Source organism: Anticarsia gemmatalis, chromosome 22 (assembly GCF_050436995.1).
Source record: "Anticarsia gemmatalis isolate Benzon Research Colony breed Stoneville strain chromosome 22, ilAntGemm2 primary, whole genome shotgun sequence".
In the NCBI taxonomy this organism is placed as follows: Eukaryota; Metazoa; Arthropoda; class Insecta; order Lepidoptera; family Erebidae; genus Anticarsia; species Anticarsia gemmatalis.
In genome coordinates, this window is record NC_134766.1 from 1,797,593 (window position 1) to 1,819,550 (window position 21,958).

Genomic DNA, 21,958 nt, shown 5'->3' on the forward strand with positions numbered 1-21,958 from the left:
ATTTTATATTTAAATACATCTTTTGTTTTTTAATGACTTCGTGATTTAATCCAATAAATAACTAAATAATTCTTTTTTAAAACATTACAATGGTCGAGCGAAATACGAATGCTTATACAAAATAAAGTCAAGGGTTTGAACCTAAGACATTTAGAAATAACTAAGGATAGACAAACATACATAAAAACACGCCAGTTATTACCAAAAAATTACGCAGGGGTGTATGAAATAATAAGTACTTCCACATTTTGCTGTTAAAAATGTTAGTCCCATGTGATATGGGGGCGAGTCTATTACCATATACCGGGCACGTTACCAAACTCAGGTCTACCGTGTTTCTGGAAGAAGCAGTGGGACATTAATAGTTTCAATTAACGTACTTTTAACGAGGAAATGTTAACTAGTTAAGAATGTAAAATCCGGTCATTTTTAAACATTATATTTTATCGTCAATTTTAATGAAGACTTCATACTTTAAATGCCTGTGGGTCTTATTAAAATCAGTTGCAATTTCTACGAAAACATAAAAATGATGAATAATGACGATAATGTTGCAAGGCTGTAACATCATTATCGTTCTGCAGTGCATTGACCTGTAATCATATTTACGTCGTTTCTGTTTTTTTTATAAACTCAATGTCCGTAGTATTTACTTGCGTAGACCCCTGAGCAGAGCCGCGAACAGAAACATAAGCACGTAACTTAACACAATTTGATTTAAGTACTTTAATGTGTTGTAGCTTGTAGGTAGGTATATAGGTATTGAGTATATTATATTTGTATAAATCTAACTGCCCTAGCGGCGTGGTTGGTAGAGTACGCGACCTCTGCGCAAAAATCTGGGTTAGACCAAAAATATGTTCCCGAGCTATTCTATTAAGAAGTTCTGATCTTTCACTGGTTGTGTCGGTTATTTATCCCACTGGGCTCTATGAACTGGGAAACAGGGAGTGTACCTGTGTATCATTCACAGATTTGGACTAAATGAATAAAAAGTACTGAACAATCGGCTGGTTATAATCAAACAGACCGCTTTAGCTATATACCGGCTAAGAGGGCATTATATTCTCTATATCCGTTGATAATTTTATTGTTCTTTGATCAATGAGCGCAACTTATTTTGAGTAAAAATACAGATAAACCCACTTGCGGTGTAGTTATCTAACTATTTTTCTTTATTTTTTCAAGGACAGTGTCTGTATTTTGTCGTATAAAGCCATATCATGTTTTATGTATAAAGATTACATTGAATTGCTGATGTAACACGTTTCCACGTCTTCAGGGATGTTTCTGAATAATCGCGCGTTTATTTACTTTTATAGGTTAGGATTTTTTGCGCCAAATGTTTTATTACCATAGAGTTGGATTTATGAGCTGTCAGTTTTGACAGATTATGTAGTTGTTCAGATATTATAGTGGAATAATGTCTTCAGACTTATTTTACGGGTAAATCATTTGATGTTTTATTTCGACAGAATCTCCTTACGGGATGTACCTAAATAATTTTATGTATGATTGTACGAATGATTGTTACTCTTTCACTCAAAAGATACTGAATGGATTTTAATGTTTGGTACATTGATAGCTTATAACCAGGATTAACACAGAATACTATTTAATTTACACCTAGAAATCTTGTTACGTTTCTTAAGTCGCGGGCAGAAGCAAGTTTAAAACATCTCTCTTTGCGTCAAGGGTTAAAATAATAAACTTACCTAAGTACGTTAAAATATTTTATGTTACATTGCAAAACGATTTTTTTAGTAAAATGAAATGAAAATGTGTGATGGTTGAAAAAAGTTGCCTCTCTTCGTGGAAATTTCACAGGTAGAACAGCTTCCAATTAAATAAAACTTAATTGGTTATATTATAATGAATTGAAACAAACAGTTGGTATGTAAATAACGTTTTTACAACTGCCGAACACAGTTGTTACCGAAATTAATTAAAATAATGTGTTATGTATTAATTATGTACGATTTGGGTTATACCTGGGTTATTGGAGCGAGTTTCATATTATGCTTCACCCCCTTTCCGAGCTGATGGTAGATTTAGTTATTGTAATAACGACTAAGACGTATGTGTCAAATTGTATACTAAATCAAAAAAAAATTGAAAAGGGTATATTATTAAAACATAACCTTAACGTTTTTTATGGAAGTATGCGTGCAACGGATTTGTTCACATCTTACTCGCACCTCTACATAGTATCAGTTGAAACGGTCACATAGTTTCACAGCTTAACTGTGACATCCTTGCTGGCCGCACAGCACATATCTGATAAAGAGCAACCTAAACATTATAAAAATTATAATTAATGTACCCACTCGCAATAGGAAAGTTAAGGTTAAAAATAATACTAAGTAGCATATAACCGCGATTTTAACCGCGTCGAAAGTATTCTCAGGTTTAAAGAACTAAAAAATGGCATCTAATCAAAATATTGTAATAAATTTTGTCATCCACTATATCAATCATTTAGCTAACAGTACAGATTAAACAACAATAATTAAACAAACCAGTCATATTTGTATATTATATAATCCATTACGTGTAATTAATAGTCAAATCTGAACTAAGTAAGGCGAGCACGCACGGTGTATTAGCTTGTGTACCATGGATTATGGCTAATACAACCATGGAATAGTAATGACCATGTGTGTGGTCTATTTATTAGTAAGCTTGTTTTACCCGCGGTTTTGTTTGTATGCTTCCAGTAAATTTTGTTTGTCTTGTTTGTTTCCGCTAAGTATTGTAAGTAAAAACTGGAACTAAGTAAGCACGTGGTCTAGGTTCTTCACTACGATGTTATTTAACTCTCTGCTGAATTCAGTCTTATTTTTATATAGGTATAGCTTTAAATAGGTATACCTACTTAGATGTTTTTATGTAAAAGATGAATTAACAAAAGAAAACTTTTAGTATACTTATTGAAAGAGAAAGTAGGGAGAAAGTTAAGGACTCTATCGACGGATAGGTGGTGCATTTAGTACCGTTCTGATTATAGAGCATATCAGGAGGTCTGAGGTTTGAAATTAAGTAAGATACATTTGGTTTCCACCGAAAAGTAAAATGTCAGCTGTAGAAGCATCGAGTGCGTAAGTTACGTACCCAGTGTCAAGCGATAACTTTGCATACAAATTGTTATATTAAGACTATTTATATTTCTGTCCATAGTACAATAATTTACAAAAATAAACAAACCACCATTGTTTTTTTAAAACGTACATGCCCAGAGTGCGTTTGTAATGTGCCCAGTTATTTTATAAATTTGCATACAAATAGTTGTATTAGACTATTTATATTTGTGTCCACAGCAATATAATTTACAAAAATAACCTAAAACCTTTGTTTTTCTAACAAAATACTACCAAAAACATACATTTCTGTGTTGTAATCCGACTTGATCTAACATAACTGCAAGTGCTGTAACGTGCCGGTCGCTCTAATTTAGTTTGACGTCACAATTAACATGCATAGGACATCGCACTTAACGTCTTAGTTGAATGTTTCCTCAATAAAACTGACTCCATGGGGGTTTCCTTTAATTGAGAGTTTTCGTGGAAAAATTCTGTAAATACTTACCTACATCTTAGTCTATACCTACCTTATGTGGTCATTTTTTACCTAACATAAGCTTTGACGAATACAAAAAAAATACGAGTATCATCATTCATTGAATACGGGTGTAATGCATTTGTAGATCACTTCCCAAAAAAAACAAGTTCTTCAGATGAATATAAATACCATAAAGTAAAGCGGGATGTATGATCACTTCGTCTATGATTGCTTTATATTATGAGAATATAAATAAATATAACGATCTCCTGTTGGAAAAGGATGTTCCGAAATGAAAAGGGCTTATATAAAAGGCTATAGGTTTCTACCATTCTGGTCTATTACCGGCTGTTTTCAGCGCTGTCAGATGTGCAAGACATCCTTACTGTGCTTTACGAAGTGATGAGTTTTTACAGCAAGATACTTCCATTCCCGCAAAATGAAAGAAATCAGGATAAAAAGTATCCTATGTCTTTCCATGAATATAAAGTTCCAAGTTTTATCAAAATCCATTCAGCAGTTTCTACGCAAAAAAAAAGTGATATCCATACAAACCTATCACATACTTTTATCACTAGGAGTGCCTACTAGTAGAATAATAAAAATATTATTGTTGTTATTGAAAACTACAATATTTAAGTTCAAATAACACACTTTTAAAGTCAATAAAACGATAAAAAGTGCAAATACCTATCCTACCAATCATAATAATATTTTTTAATACATTTATTAATACCTACCAACTGATAAAATTAAACGTCTATCGTATATCTATAATTTTACAAAAAAACTACTGAGCTGGTTATATAAGATATGAAGTATTTACAGATAGGTACGCCCAGGAAATAATGAAATTCTTATGTCAAAAAAAAATCTATTACCTTGCGGTATACAAAGAAAGACCTACCTAAAACCTTTCTGCCGTTGGGGCAGAAAGGTTCTGGAGTGGCGACCACGAACCGGGAAACGCAGTGTTGGCAGGCCCCCCACAAGATGGACCGACGACCTGGTAAGGGTTGCCGGAGTCCGATGGATGAGGGCGGCCCAGGACCGGTCCTATTGGCGCTCGATGGGGGAGGCCTTTGTCCAGCAGTGGACGATTCCCGGCTGAGATGATGATGATGATGATACAAAGAAAGGCATATAAAATAAATTATTGTATTAGGTACTGTCAGCGTCAGAAATATGTAAACACATTCTAACAATCATACTTCTTCGTAGGAAAATATAAGTTTCAATTATTGTTAGGTTAGTAGGTCTGTACGGTTTGTAACATAACGACAAATTTAATATAGTAGTAATTATATTTTCATCGTTAAAAATACTTTTAGAAATGTGACAATGTATAGATAGACATATCATTATTTTTGACCGGTCACCGTCTATCGACCCATATCTACTGATTTGTAATTTTATCAGTCAAGACTAGGTAATTCTAGACAGTAGAATCAAGATGCCAATCTCATAATCTCTTAAGTAAATAAAATATCAACTACTTAATTAAAAAAACAGTATCTTGCTGTAGGTAAGTATGCATAAACAATGACCAGATAAAAAACGTAAAAACCACAAATTATCAGTATCATCCTAAAGTACTTAAACTTTATGAGCCATGAAATAAGGTGCAAATTGGCTTAAATATAGAGATAGGTAGCTAATTATTGATGATACCAATACTAATGTTTACAAAGGCATGATCATTCGTGATTCATTCAGTGTTTTCTGTACGTTTCCGAACGCAACACATGTCTATAAAAGAATGGCGGAAAAAGTTGCAGTTGTCACCGGCGCAAATAAAGGCCTAGGATTTGCTATAGTGAAAGGATTGTGTCAAAAATACGATGGAATCGTTTACTTAACAGGAAGAAACGAAAAACGAGGCCAGGAAGCAGTGAAAATGTTAAATGAACAAGGACTTAAGCCCTTATTCCATCAACTGGACGTCACAGATAGCAACAGCGTAAAGATATTTGCGGAATTCATCAAAATTAAACATGGAGGCTTCGATGTTTTGGTAAATAATGCTGGCATTCTTGAATGGAACGAAGTTTACCCAACCTACGAAGCGGCTAAAAGGAATATTGACACGAATTACAAAAGCTTGTTGACAGTCGAGAAATATTTGTTTCCTTTACTAAGAGATGGCGCTAGGGTCGTCAACATTTCAAGCGCTTGCGGTCACCTCTCGAATCTAAAGAATAAGAAATGGATTGAAACTTTTATGGACCCAGATTTAACTGAAGAACAAATTAATGAATTTGTTGATCAGTATTTGGAGAGTGTGAAAAACGGAAAGTTTAATAAGAATGATTTTGCCGAAGAAGGCAAGCACGCTGAACATAGAGTTTCAAAGATTGCTTTAACTGCTTTGACTAAGGTATTGCAAAGGAAATACATGGACAGGAATATTTCGATAAATGCCGTTCACCCAGGACACGTGAAAACTGACATGGCAAATGGTGGTGGAGAGCTGGAAGCTGACGATGCGGCTAACGTTGTTCTCTATCTAATTTTAGAAGCCTCGCCTAAATTAAAAGGAACTTTTATGTGGTATAATAAAAAGCTAATCGATTGGTACGACGCTGAGACTGATTTTGGTTGTCATGGCCTTTGGTGAAATAAAACGAATGGATAACGCTTGATTTGGTTTTATATCGATTAATAATTGTATTCATTAAATTTGTATTCGTATTAATGTCTGTAACTTTGTAACATTGTCTGTGTTAAGATAACCATAATAATAACAAATAAAAAAAATACTGATAAGACTATTTTTTAAAGGAAAGCTGTTTTTTTTTCATTTCATTTCATATTTAGAAAATAATATTACCGAGAGATAGATATAAATATCTACTGTGCTATCGAATTGCTCAACTTAATCGTTTTTGTTCGTGTTATTTTGAATTATTACCTACTTATTATGTCATAAAAATAATGTTAATATAAATAACAGAACAAACTACCACTCTCCTGATAGAATAATTGGTTAGAATAAAATTTATTTAAGTAGTAACAGCATGGCAGCACAATATGGAATAATGATCTAATTCTTGCATCCAACATATTATAAGTTAACGACAGTCGTCATTTCGTAACTATGTTAATTTGTTTTAGAATAATATTAGTTATTAATTAAGGCATATTACGTTAACCGTGTTTTTGTCAGAACGTTGTAAGTTGATTAAAACATACGTAACAGATGTCACTACTTACTAGCAGTATAGGTTTTAGCTAAGTATGTAGTTAAGTAGGAATATTTACGTACATATAAAATATTATTCATTAAAATCTAATGTAAACAATGCTTTAAATAATTAATATTTATTCAAGTATATTTAGTATTTTAGTAACTATTACTTTTTTTAAGACGATAGGTTTTATTATTTCTGCGTGTAGAGGAGTTTACTGCTCATTTGACAAGACAGCTGAGTCGATCGAATTTGACAGACGTCAGCTTGACAATTCACAATTCGACCGCGGAATTCCGTTTGTGGGTGTGATTTATTGAATATTCATCTAAAATAAATCGAATTTATTAACATCAAAATTCACAAATATTCAGTTCCATAAAATAAACAGTGTTTTTATCACTAAGATCCACAACATCCATTCATAGGATTATCAGTCTGTTGGGTAAGTAATATATTTTAACTGCATGTTACAATATTATTTATTTTCTATCGCTGCAGTAGGTTTTATTAGTAAAGGAATACAATAAAGAAAATATTTATGTGTCAGTCGGTGCATAAAATTATGTCAAACGGTATAATTTTCGCGTAAATATTTTTCGAAATGTGACAGTACGAAAAAGGCCGACGATACTGTACTAAAATAGATATTTTCGACGCCTTGACCTAGCTTAGTATCATTACCATTCTTAGTGCAGTAGTGAACACCTAGTTTTCGAAGTGTTGTGAAAGATGGAACATTAAAAAATCTGCCTTTTCTAAGTGGACTGACTTAAGATTACCAAAGAGGTCTCAGTGTTAAATCTTTACTTTTAAATTTCAATAATGGAATGCGGAATTAGGCCTAGGAAAAGTGTTGTGATATTTTAATGTATGAAGGTTGTGGTAGTTATTTAAGAAAAAAATGTTTTGACTATGATTGATTATTATTTGTTTGTTTTAGATAAAAAATGTATTGAGTATAGCCTTGAAAATATGATAATTAGATCTAAATAAAGACTGCAAGGTAAACATCTAACTTGCTCAATGAAATTTGCCATTTGTGCTACTTCTACATTGTAGGAAAAGGACAATTATTACATAAATTATTTTAACAGAATAATTTATTATTATTAGCTTTAAATAATGTGATTAGTTAACACTACCAGATTAGTATTTTTTTAATCAATTGAAAGGTAACATAAACTTAAAATATTTATAAATATGTTTGGGAATATAAATTTAAAAATTATCACAGAAAAATGTCATTGCATTTATTTCTAAGTAAACATAATCTCATTAGAAAAAATGTTTTAAAGTTTATGATTATTTTGTCTTAAAACAAAAGATTGATAATTATGTAATACTTTAGCCTGAAATCTCAAAAGCACAATATTTAAGAGAAAGAAAATATTTTATATCTTTTATTTTATTTCTATTCTATACATAGAGAGGCTTAATAATAAAAATGAGATGTACTGAAAAACAGCACCATTAATTTAAAACTGTAATTCAAAATGTAAAAAAATAATTCCTTTTAGAAATGTGGGTCGCTGACTACCGTTTTATTCTTAAAATCTGTAATTTATGTGATGCAACTTAAGTAACTAACAGCACATAAGCACATCATTATATGATAACTGTAAATAGTAATACAAACTGTAAAATAATGCAGCATTTTTGTATTTTATGAAGAAAATAGGAACTAAGTATAGTATGAAAAATTACTTGACTGTTATAGAAAGATCAAACCTAATATTAATTGGGCTAACAGTTATTCAATAAATTTATGTTTATACAAAATAAAAGTTTAAAATATACTTAGGTATATAGTTGATTTTTATTGTTTATGCAGGATAACATTCCTACAGAAATTCCATCAAATGTTATCCAAATTTTACCAAATATGGCTAAATAGGGAATATTATGTTTTAAATTATTTGGGGCCAATCAATACATAAATAATAAAGGAAAACATTAATATGAATTAAAGCTATAAATCTGACTAACATGAGTGTATTTAGGTTTTAACGCAGAGGAAAATAAATATATATTATTTGTATGAATTGTACTATAAAATGCATTATTTATTCCTAAAATTTATAATATTTTTTTTTACTGAATTACAGAAAATTCAATTTTATTAAATAATAATATATAATACGGAAGTCTTATCAAACTTTGACCGATATTTATTTCTATGTATGTGTTATTGACCTACAGATATCTTTACATATTATCTTATATAAAACAATGACAAGGTAAAAATATTTAAAACATATACATATTATCTGATTTGTGGCATTCATAGCTAGTAGCGCTCACAGGTCAGTAAACGATTTGTGGGTTAAGGAACTTCTGGGGTGGACATTCTTTAGATGGGTGGCCACTTAGTGGTACTTGAATGCAACAGTCAGCTAGCCATGTCAACAGCCTTTGGATGGCTTGAGGAGCTTTGGCACTAGGTTGATCACCTACCTTAACAGGTTGATCACCTACCTTAATGGCAGGTTCATAAAAACTTTAACTAACCAAACTATACAATACATTACTTAAAATAATCTTTTTGAAGCAGAGGTAAAAATAAATGACACATTTTATTTTTTTTGTTATTTACCGTAATTAGTCATTAGTGGTTATTATCAAATGTTTTGACTTAGCAATCATTTAATCGGTCAATTTAATATTTATTATTTTAATATCAGTGAAGGAAATTGCTGTTTTAGTTTATTAATCTAACATGTGAAGTGTGTATGATATTCGGAACTATATTTAGTTGTTGCTATGGGCTTTTTTATTATAATAATTATATTATTAAAGGGGGTTATTTTAAGATGTAGATTATAGAATTATACTGAGTTTTAAGTGGTAAAGAAGTAGAATTTTGGAACATTCCAAACGCTATTCTTTTGCCGATCGGTGATATGCTTTAGCAATCCAAGTTCTACCGTTAGATCTTGCTTTCTTACTTTTGGATAACGTGAACCAGTCAGAGCACGGCACTTGGTGACGTTACATGACACGCTAATGTTGTTCATGCTATACAAAGACAATCATAGCAGTAAGAAATTCAATAAGTGCTGTTCTTTTCTAACAGAACTTGGGTCGGTTTTAATGACGGGTCGCGTTGGCGTTCTGTTACCTTAAAATCTGATCCAAGTTCTACCGAGAGTAAGAGATAGCACTATGCATACCCTGTAGTTCTAGTTTTCTGTCCGTAGAACTTGAATCGCTTTAGCACGTCGTAGAACAGCAATAGAATGCGGTATCTTCTATATAGCATAAGCAATCTTATTCCTCGCCTCTTCGTCAGTGAAATAATTAAAGTGAACATGTGACACGTGTAAAGTGACGCGATGATTATAGTGCGTTTCCGTGCTATGGCGTCGTTTGCGGCGCAAGCGGCGTTGCGGTCCAAGTGGAGTTCCCTCATCGAGTCCACCAGCGTGGACGTGCCGGGGGAGGTGACGGACGGCGTCCGCTCCGTCGTGGGATGGCTCAAACAGGCACGGTGTTGCACGATTGTTTGTCTAGTTTCCGCATATTAGGAGGGTTTAGCTTGATTTTTGTAATTGTGCGCTTGTCGTCAAATTTTTTAATTGGGGAATCTCACAAGAGTTCAGTTGAAGCGGTGGCTAGGCCATCGCCATAACCTTTACGCCATGGACGTGGTAGCTAGAGACTATTGAAAGTCTTTACATTTAGACGTGATCTGGAGCAGGCTATTCAAGGCGTCGAACATCATAAACGTTTCGATCGCGTCTATGTTTGTAAAAGTCCCCGCGACACAAGAGCAATTCTTATGCGGGAGTAATCTTTAAAAAAAATCAAAAATACTGGATGCTGGTTTTTCTATGAGATGAGGCTGGTTTTTCTAAAAAATACACTGAACTGACAAACGCACTGTTGTAAAAAACAAGTTATACCTTATAATTAAAAGCGTAGCACGTTATAGGTAAGTCATTATTCATAGAGCTTTTATCTAGCTCTAGTATCCAAACTTTCAAATTATTTAGTTATATTTTAATTGCTTCGCTAACACAGCCACGTAGTTATCACACCGTTTTCACGTAATTAGTTGCAGCTAAGTCGAAAACGCCTTTAGAATTCTATCTCCTAGTGCCGTTAAAAACACTAGATGCAAGCCTTGCATCTAACGATTGTTCTCAAAAACCTATCTCTAGTAGGAGTAAGTACTGTGGCTTGGTTACTGGGACGAGTGGAGATGTATATATGAATAAAGTGATTTTGGCGACTTACTCTCCTACTGCCGTGTGGGTCTTCTGCGACGACTCTTTAGTTCACCACAATGGCACAGTGAAGTTGCGTGGTGGTAGAAATACCATGAGATTCAGCAAATTTCTACATACTACTGAGTAACGGCCTGCCCTTTATAACGCCAATTTTTATGATTCTGCACTCGTCGACCATTGTAGCTCTTCACACCTCATCATGGCATATCTTTGGGATAAACGTAAAGTATTTCCAGACAAGGTTTCCTCACAATGTCTTCTTTCACTATCAAGGCACTTATCTTTACATTTTCCCAACTATCTCTACATACCGTTATCCAATTATTCGAAAGCCTTACATAAGACAGTACATAACATAGATGATCCAAAGATGTTTTGACGTGAAAACAAATTGAGTTAGTTGTCGATCCAAGAATGTGGATTGCCTTTTAGTTTCATTACACACATCAATAAGAAAATAGGTCGATGCCTACAAATATGTGCTTCAAGGAATATTTCTGAAGGTTATTAAGTATGTTTTCTTGAAGGGATCGTTGGGTATTTAATATTGGATTTTGTTATGGCATGTTCTCATTCTCATTATTAGGATTTGTTATGTCCAATCGGTCGTGAATTTAGAAATGCTGTCCCTATAGGCTGAGAGTACCTACAGCTTTTCTATTTTGTACGACTTTTACTTATGTTAAGCTTACAAGCATCTGCAAATGGTTTCGTCTGCGTAGAAAGGAGATTCCTTTCTACGCAGACGAAACCATTTGCAGTGCAGTGCAGCAGTGTAAAAAATGAATCTATGTTATGCTAAGCCAGCCCAGCGTCATGTGGTACATTTCTAAAGCTAAAACATACTATATGGGTGCCTTATTTAAAATCTAATTTGTAGCTTTTATTGAGTAACCAATGCCCGTCCATCATCATCGTCCGCACATCTGAACAAACTTCAATAGCAAGATTAGAAATTATGTATGGGTGATTCAATTTACCTTAAGAAATTATTCTACGAGTACAAATTCGCAGAAGCTGGTTTAAAATATTTGCTATATTAAATAGCATCAAGACTCTGTTAAAACAATTTGTGCAGATGATAATTATCACAATTGTTTTGTTGTTTGAAATAGAACATCCTTTGTGAAGTACTCGCATTGTTTCTGAAGTAAAATTAGACGCCAATTGTTTGAAACCGCTTTTCTATATCTGTAAGAGGATTTTCTGTAGGTAGATTCTCTACCACTATCGACTACCGACAACCGGCTAGTCATCGAGTAATTTTATATGAAAATCTGATCAGCGCCTCTAACGGGCGTCGTAGGAACTATTTTGGCAGTACATTTTAAATGTCCAACTCTCGATACTCCACAGTACCGACTGTAGAGTATCGTTCTACTGAAAGATTGATATCTCATTATTTCGGCCGGTAAAACCGTTGCCTCTGTTGCATACATGATGATACACATATCATCAAGGGTGGCCTTTTTTGTTTGTCTGTCAAGAAATGTTATTGTTCCCTGAGTTAGGAAGAGTTAGAATCGTAAAGACGTCGCTTTTAGTATAGTTATACTATTCTGTGGCCTATCATCTCGCGGCATTAAGGTCCTGGCGAAGTACAGTCCCAAGGGTTACTGAGTAGCTGATCTTTTATTCACGGACGGTTTTGATAATCTATCTTTAATCTTTAAATAAAAATGATGTTGTCAAGATGTTTATATAGTATCTGAAAAAGCTTCATAAAAATATTATATTAAGACGTTCGTTTATTACATTTGTATATTTAGATTTTAGATCAAAGAAACACATCATCTGCGTTCTAAGGATTTTTATTAGAAACTATTTCGGGAGTTATATTTATTGCGAGATTATTCGCGTGCCAAAACAGATCGACAGACGATTAAGAATGTTTGTTTATTTGTCAATTTAGGATCTTATATTAGATATTATATAATGTAAATCTTATGTCAAGAATATTAACGAAAAGTAAGTTAAAATTCGTTTTTGATGGATCTTTAAAGGTCAAGACACTTTGAATATTAAAAGAAAAAGCTGATAATGTAGCCAGTGATTATTGATTTTGATCTGACAAAAATAATATATGAACAGTGGTTTTCATTTCAAAAGCCATCAAAGGTTGTTATTTTTCAAAACGAATTGTATTGTATGTTTCTTTTTCTTTTGAAAATTGGCAATTTATTATCGCTACATTCACGTACTAACGTTCCATTTGTAACATTTTCTCAGATTATATTCTTGCCAAAAATCCCGTAAATGACACGACTAATGTTTTCACGAATGTCACACGTGTTTTCAAGATCATTGGTCACAAATATACACATATTATCTATTTATAACTAAACCACTGATATTTGTAATGTCATTGCCTCTATTTTATTTATTTTCGACAACGGCCTCTGTACTTTTTTTAAAGCAAATATTACTTATGAGGCCGAAAAAAATGTTAAATTTTGATGCAAGGCTAGTTACTTCATAGTCAACAGAAACCTGCTAGACACAAGCAAGCAATAATAAAATAGTTATCACTTTCTGCTCTTACGCAAAACCTAGGCAACACACCAATAAAGTTGATGGTCATTCTCCACCTTGTAGGAAAACATCTTGACTAACCCTGCCTGGAGGTTCTTCAGTCTATTAGTCTATTTATATTTTTAAGTATTATTTTGTTTATTGTATTACTATGGGCCTCAGTTGCCTGAAATAAAGGAATAAATAAAAAAAAACATTTCTTGAAGAAATCTATTTCCTCAGCTAGCATTTGGCCATCATGGTAGACTCATGTTTAACGTTTTTTTGTGGGAAAAGACCCATGCAGTAAAGCAGATGCAGGATAAATTTAGGCACCATAAGATACGCCTAGTCTTCAAACAAATAATAAATAATGCAGATATTTGTTCCATGTAATTCCTCATAGCACTGGTGACCCTCTTCAGTACTACGCCATGGACGTCGTCCAAAAGGTCACATACAGCAGGCCTATTACACTGCCCACATTAATGTATCTTCAAGAACTGTGACTTACATAACAGTCCCTCATTTCGAAGTAAATTTAGGTCATTTCCTATTCGCCGAGTCGGCACGCAATTTAACGTAAAAATACGAGACGTACTGGTTTCTAATGTATCGTTTCTATTTCGTTCTAAATTGATATTTGATATTGCATTTTGAAGAAGTTTTCCTAATGTACCTCTTGAGTCAATTTAAAATGTTTTTATGATTGGTTTCCTTAGTTTTCCATTGTCAAGTTCACATCATTTCTGTTTAGTTCTTAGTTCTAAATGTAGGTATGATTTTTTAAAGATTCTTGTGGGATATTACTTATTCGCAATTTAAAATTCTTTTTCTGATTCATCACCTTGGCCTTTGTTATCATCTTCATAATTTCTGTTTGGTTCTTCTAAATGTTCATATGGAGTTTTTGAAAGATTACTGTGGGCTAATGCTATTCTTCTTACTACTGCAATTTGATAAGGTTATAGAGTTTTGTTGAAAATCGTCTACATGGAGGAGTGCGATGAGTATTCGGACTCTCGACCTCTCCTTGTAAGTTAGTCGCCTCAGGCATTGGACTATCGCAGTACCGCCAGTTACTTTCTTGACCGTCCATATCTCTGTAGCAACTTGAATGACACTTATGTGACAAAGGTTACATAGGATAATTACCTTCGGAAGTAGAGTTAACATCATAAGTAGAAGTGATAACTTTTAAACTCTCGCGTTGCGTGTTTAATGTATAATAGAATACGCGAACACGCATTTTACCATGAAATACCTAACGTTTAGGCGCAGGTTGCACTCGCCGTGATCCTTCGGAAGTAGAGTTAACATCATAAGTAGAAGTTATAACTTTTAAACTCTCGCGTTGCGTGTTTAATGTATAATAGAATACGCGAACACGCATTTTACCATGAAATACCTAACGTTTAGGCGCAGGTTGCACTCGCCGTGATCCTTCGGAAGTAGAGTTAACATCATAAGTAGAAGTTATAACTTTTAAACTCTCGCGTTGCGTGTTTAATGTATAATAGAATACGCGAACACGCATTTTACCTTAAAATGCCTAACGTTTCGGCGCAAGTTGCACTCGCCGTGGTCCCAGGCTGGTCAGCCTATTCTATTATACATAAGTAGAAGTTATCTTTTTACATAAAACGTGCTATCTTAAATTGCGAACTAGACAAACGAAACCGTGCCTACGTCACTTAGATATAAATTATATTATAAGCTTATGTCCATGTGTAGTTGTCTGTAGTAATCACGCTCATTTAATTGAATGCCTGGGTAGTAATAAGTTCCTTTAAACACGATAGCTTATAAATAAGAATAATTTCGAGCTGACGAGGCCCCTTACAGATCTTTAAGTGACCCTAATATTAAAGAAGTCTCCGCTTTTCAAGAAAGCAGAGCAATGTTATACACCGTGATTCAATTTTCATATTTTTTGTATTATTGGATTCCAGAAATCGAAATTAAATGGATACGATATTTTGTTTGTCTATAATAATTACGAGAATGTCTTTCGAGACCTGTGGTATAATAGTTGAATGACATGGTTAAGTTTAAGGAGAAATTCTAAATAAGAGTGGACGATTGACTTAAATGGAAGGAGGAGGAGCTTTAAAGTAATTTTAAAATGCTGCGCAAATATAATATCTCGTTGCCATGGTAACAGTATTACGCATAGTGTTACGTGAAGTTGGTTTTAGTAACTTCAAGTCCTTGTGCTTCCTTATACATCGTGACATAACCTTAAAAAGACTTATATTTTTAATACATATACAGTTATTACGAGCTAAAGCGTAAGAAATTTTTTTATAAGGTATAGAAAAGTTATTCTTTTGATGCTTTAAGGTGTATATTTTGTGAAAAAAAGATACTTTTAGTTGTTCTTTCATTCATCGGCATGAAACGCATTGCATGTATGTATGTATGTAGTTTATGTTTAGTACTAGTTAGTTCGTAGTAGATTATTATTGCATGTTAAAGTAATTTTAAGTAGACCTTATATATTTCAGTCGGAGTATGTGTTGAACAGTGTTAGAAGTGAAAAATCTGCTGGTTTTTATGACAAGATGTATGGATGTGAATGAAGCAAGGGAAGTTTGTAAGGATCGTACCAAGTGGTGTTCTCCGATCTTTACCAAGCATATAAGAAAAAAAGCGTGATGTTGTGTATGTGAGCTCAGCATACTCCTGTGATATAAATTAGCCATATCATTAAAAAAAACGTTTTTGGCAAATATTGTCAAGCACAGTTACAAGCTTAGTTAACTGTTAACTTAAAATAATGCGATAAAAAACCGTTGGAATTATTATGATTGATCTCAAGACACATTGAGCCTTTCATATTTTCGACATACAAGACAAAACCTGTTGACACGCAATGCGAAAGTGCTAAGTTCACTAAGTAGGTCAATGTACTCCTAATTATGACATACGCTGCGAACTTTTTGTACATCAGTATGACTGAATAAATTTGTGAATTAGTCATTCTTAGATGAACGACGCGGCTGTTTAATATTTTGGATAAAATAGTACAAGATACTTTTTTGAAAATGATGTAGCCTATGTTTGCCTTTAACTAACTCCAGGCTAACGAATAATCAGTTCAGCTGTATAGCAGTAACAGTGTTGAAACAGTTATATAGAACAGAGGAGCTCGAAAGGCTAAAGTAACAACGGCCGTGCGGATCGATCTCTCAGGTTAAGCTAACGATGCCAAGGTTAGTCGGTAGATGGGTAACCATACATATTGAGTTCCTCCGTGTTTCAGAAGGCAGGTTAAATTGTGGATCCCTGTTGTTATTTTTAAAGGTCTTTGACAGTCGTTTCCAGTAGTTAGAAGCTTAAAGTCCGACAACCAGTCGTAACGAAGGGTATCGTGCTAGAACCTAAGTAACTGAGTTGTGGAGGTCCGATAGGCAGTCGCTACGTGTAAAATACTGGTATTCAGCTGCATCCGATGTTACTGGAAGCCGACTCCAATATAGTTGGAAGAGAGGCTAGGCTTATGAGTGCTGAAACAGATAAACTCTTGCATTAATCGTTGTTATTATAAATGTACCTATTTGGTCTTCATACGGTCTAGTCAAAAACTGTTTTCGAATCGATATTTCTACAAACCGTAATAAGCAAACGAACGGCATACCGATATTAAATTCAATTTCAATCTAACCTTGCAAAAATGTGCCTTTAAATTCTTACTTTGGCAATATTTCAAAATAGTTTGTAATAGCGTGTTCAATTAATGAATTAAAGCAAATACGGTCAAGTTATGATTATTGGCCTAATTACATACATAATATTACGCCTATTATACCCGAGGGTACAGACAGAGGAGTGTATTAAAGACATCCGTTTTGCCAATTGTAATTTTACTTTACCAGTTTTACATCTACAATTATTTGTTAGAAACAGGAAAACTGAACATTATACCGACTAATCAATCTAATATCCTAAAAAATGATATGGCTCAAAAATTTTGAAAACCTCGAGATTGATTGGCAGTCACACGTTAAACTGTCAAGGCCTTCAAAGCAGTTAATATAAAAACCAAAGGAAAAGATGCAGCATAACGTCTAGATGGAAGAAAAATATGCAGCTTGCATTATGAAATTGTCGCTCCTTGATAAAATATCCTGACAACAGGTCTTGCCAATAAAATACCGGTTATGCCTTCACATTGCGAAGGTACGAAGTAGCTTTGTGAAAAATCTGATTTCCGATTAGCCTAGCCCGTTCAGAGGGAATAAGGAAAAGAAAATGTTTAAACTGAATATGACTGAATGTATGGTTGTAAAAGGCCACGGGAGATCAAATGATTTATAGCAGGGAATTATGTTTTTTACTGCCTCTATGGCATCGGGAGTGCATTCGACTGCTGATTATAAGGTCTCGGGTTTGATTCCCGAGTCGGGCAAAGTGCTATTGACCTTTTCTAATTAATTAATATTAGAATATTTTTCTATATTTGCCCAGAGATTTGTAACATGCCAGGTAAAATAGCAATGGGCTCGCCAGATGTTCGAAATACATACTACGTACATATTACTAACTGGCGTGAAATTAGATATGTATATATTAAATACATATATACCAAAATATAGAGTAATTCTAAATACATACTTTACTTTTTTTCAACGAAATACGTTACTTTTTTGAATTACAAACTACCAACCATGTTCTGTGAGTTCTAACCAAAATAAATGTATCTAAATTAGCATTCCTTCATACATTTTCCGGCCTACTGCCAAGATCTGAATACGTATAGAAATGGATATTCTAAATATATTACAACTTTTCTATCATATTGTTTTATACATGGATGTATAAGACGTAGGTGTACTTTACAATTATTTTTATTTCCGACTAGCCCATGCTCCGCTTGCATCAAGTATATTAGTGCCAAGATTAAAAAAAAAAATGAAAAAGTTAGTTTGGTCTATATTTTAGTGTTTAACATCGCAAATATCAGTACCGCAGTGTGAAAGCGACTGGACTTCAACTAGAATTAGTATGGATAACCTATATACCTGACTGTCGTGGTACCTGAACCAATGTGTTCTACTAGCTAGCTAGGTATAGGTAATCATAAAACATCAGAGGATTTATCACGTGTCTCAGTTGAGATAAGTCAAAGCAGCAATGTGCTAAATAGTGACTATAAATTTGAAGTACACTAGTTGTCAACTGAGATTTGTTTCACGCATACTGTACCTCGATTTTGTACAACTATCGATACAACCGGCTAGCTATCGAAATTTTGACATTTAGAATGTACTGGCAAAAAAGTTTCTACGACGCCCGACAGAGGCGCTGATCAGATTTTCATACAAAATTTCTCGATGACAGGTCGGTTGTCGGTAGTCGATAGTAATAGAGAATTGAGCTACTGGTCAAAGCTCCTATTTTAACAGCGCTTTTAAATAACGGATCTACTTGTAATAACTACCAGTCTACCAGCAAATTCCATAGTCCCCTTTATCAAAACGTCTGCGACAATGTCAGCCATATTGAAATAACCTTCACCTTGCAGCTCCTTCATTACCACTTCCCGAGGACCCCACGTAGTAAGTGCCTTGGGAAACGATATCGGATGTACGAACTAACGTGCAATTGTACTCGCTAACACAGACCTATGTAGGACGACGCGTAGCCGAGTATTAACTATAGTTTTTATAGAAACAATATCACTACTGTGATATCTAAATGAGTATCTAATTTTTGAATTTTATGTCTTTCTTATTGACTATCATTAGGGGATAGGTTTGACCGTTAAAACTCTGTGATATTTTTGCGCTACAAATTTTAGATGCTTGGAGCTTGTTTACAGAATCACGTGGGACTGATTTTAGGAGCTCGGCTTATTGGTAATATATGAATAATCTGGCATACATTTTCGTGGAATGAAAGTATCTAAAGGCATGGAACAATCAGTCCTAAAACAATGAATTGCGGTATAAAATACCATCGTTAGTTATTTACGCAGAAGTTTACTTTACGTTTTAACTAAATAATAAGAATAATCCAATAAGATAATGTAACAAATTGCCCATTTCAATGAGATAAACAGTGAACGGAGCATTGTGCGTAAGTGTCAAAGTCAAAATATCATTACAACAGGCTCCCCATTATCCAATTACGCCGGCACGAATCGTTTGAGATAAATATTCGTCGTTTCCTGCTTAATGTAATGGAAACTGCTGCGCTCTTTTATATTACAAAAATGAATATATAGATGACAATCGTATTTGTTTTTTTGAGTGAGTATGCCATAATTTTCAATGGCATTTCTTACGACCCTGCACTTGGCCAGCATGATGGACCCAAAACCCTCCCTTATTCCAGGAGAAGACCCTTGCCAAACAATAGGACAGTAATGGGTAAAAATATTTTTTTTTTAAACAGCTGGTTGATGAAGACAAAAGTTTCCACTGGACGTATAAAAAATAACTATACTAGATCTGTACATCATTACTTTTGGATATGTAAAATATGTTTTACGTGTGCAAGTTAAATCGCCACATACGGGTATCGCTGGGTATATGAACGGACCTAATAGTTTGCGTAAACGATCGCGGCGTTACGTATACGTGCGTGTTCGTATACGTTATTTTCAAACAAAGTAAAATACATCCCACGTGTCCAATAGCACAATTTCTTTTGATATTATATTAAGTCATCGATAACGTTTTCAATATGGATATAATCTTAAACAGCATAAAAGCTCTAAATATCCTATAGATCTTAGCAAACACGACTTCTTTCTAGGCTACAACCTAATAATTGTGTCAGTACAGCCTCCCTTTGTTATCATAATGTTAGTATTTTTATATCACTGCCGACGGTTTTATGACTACTTCTGAAGCACAAAGATCGTAACTTTTTTTGTGAACGCTGTCACATTTAGGACTCGATCTAGTACACATTTTTATTTTTATCAACTATATTTTTCTAATAGTTTTTACTTCGTTTTGTAATAGGAAATGCACGTAGAATTAGTTTTTACACGTAAACTGTAGTTTCTCACTTTTTTGAAATTTAACGGACGCTCTACCTCGTACTTACACATTTTCACTTTCCAGTGATTCTTTGGATTATGACGTCATTAGTTTATGAAACTCGTTACTTTAATATTATGAGTAGAGATATCTAGTGTACCGTGTATAGTTTTGAACAAATAAAATAGTGAAATAAAACAAATAGCTCTTAATGTTATTTTAATCTTCGTCCTCGCCCATTAATTCTATATGCATGTGTATGTTCTATGAAATATAATTATTTTCTTAGTATTAATCACAATCAATATCGCTATTTTAGACATTCAAGTAGCGTACATTTACATCCTCGATGTTAGACTTATATTTTTATGTAATAAATACATGTTATGTCTCCAGGCGTCGCTTGAGGTTCGTCAAGTGGGGAGACGGGCTGTTAGCCAGCTGGCTGGCCGAGGGATGGACAACGACGTGTTTATAATACATTTCAACGATGTTTATAACATCGAACAGACTACAAGTGAGTATTTCATGACTGAATAATGATATGCTATTCAAAAAGGGCCCAACTCATAACAACTATACAAAAGATATGACCTTTTCGAAATAGAATATGTAACATTTTTTTTCTTTTTTGAATTAGATGTTTTACAATTGTTTTTTTAACTTAAAACAATTATCCAATTCCCACGCACGTTAAATTGTGGTCCTATCTGTAATTTTCGAAGATCTTTGACAGCCGTTACCAGTAGTCAGAAGCGTGTAAGTCGGACAACCAGTCTTACCGAGGGGTCACGTGCTAAAACCCAAGAAACTTGGCTATGGAGGTCCGATAGGCAGTCGCTCCATGTAAAATACTGGTATTCAGCTGCATCCGGTGAGACTGGAAGCCGACTCCAACGTAGTTGGAAGAAATACTAGCCATGCGGGTTACTGCTAGATACTTGTATTGACCAAATATTCCCCAGTTATTATTACCCAATCCTAACCGATTGACCGACCCAACCTAAGCGATTTACCATGATATTTTACTGTTTTTCTAGTCTCATTTAAAGTTCAGTAAACTAGTTTGCTTTTTTCTCTTGGCAGTGAGCCAGGCCGTAAAGAAGTATTGTGGTCTATATAATAATATATTATGTAGCTATCATTACTACTTTTTTTATTTGCTATTTGCCATTCGAAACATCATGGGGTGAACCGCGTCAAGTTCTTCACCCTGAAGATTGTTTTGATATCAGATGCTTTAAGCAAGCTTGAACTAACATAGCCCTGCTTTCCTTGATTCGATTTCAGAACCTTAGCTCTAGATTCTCTAACGACCATACTCAATGTTCTATTAAAGATAATTATAGTAATAATATATATAGTAATAATAGTAATATAATTACATGGTAGATGAGTACGTCAAAAGTATCTATATTCCACTGATTTTGGTAAGAATTACTATCCATCAATGGGTAATAAAAAGTGAAGAAACAAT

At 33.9% G+C, this 21,958-nt stretch overlaps 2 protein-coding genes across 5 annotated transcripts in view; both read left to right on the forward strand.

Annotated features, from left to right (window-relative positions):
* Positions 1-5,266: 5,266 nt before the first annotated feature.
* Positions 5,267-6,339, forward strand: LOC142982600 (carbonyl reductase [NADPH] 1-like). Its single transcript, XM_076129172.1, has one exon. It carries the CDS (start codon positions 5,318-5,320, stop codon positions 6,173-6,175), a length of 858 nt encoding a protein of 285 aa, XP_075985287.1. The 5' UTR covers positions 5,267-5,317; the 3' UTR covers positions 6,176-6,339.
* Positions 6,340-7,003: 664 nt separating this feature from the next.
* The window catches only part of LOC142982533 (mannosylglucosyl-3-phosphoglycerate phosphatase), a 33,972-nt gene continuing 19,017 nt past the window's right edge, over positions 7,004-21,958 (forward strand). For 2 of the 4 annotated variants that reach the window (XM_076129063.1, XM_076129064.1), the window contains exons 1-2: positions 9,839-10,231; positions 20,878-20,998. In XM_076129063.1, coding sequence (XP_075985178.1) covers positions 10,082-10,231; positions 20,878-20,998 — 271 coding nt within the window. In that variant the 5' untranslated portion in view covers positions 9,839-10,081. Of the gene's footprint in view, positions 7,192-9,838; positions 10,232-20,877; positions 20,999-21,958 lie in introns of those variants that run through there. The other 2 variants (XM_076129065.1, XM_076129066.1) reach the window with 2 other exon arrangements.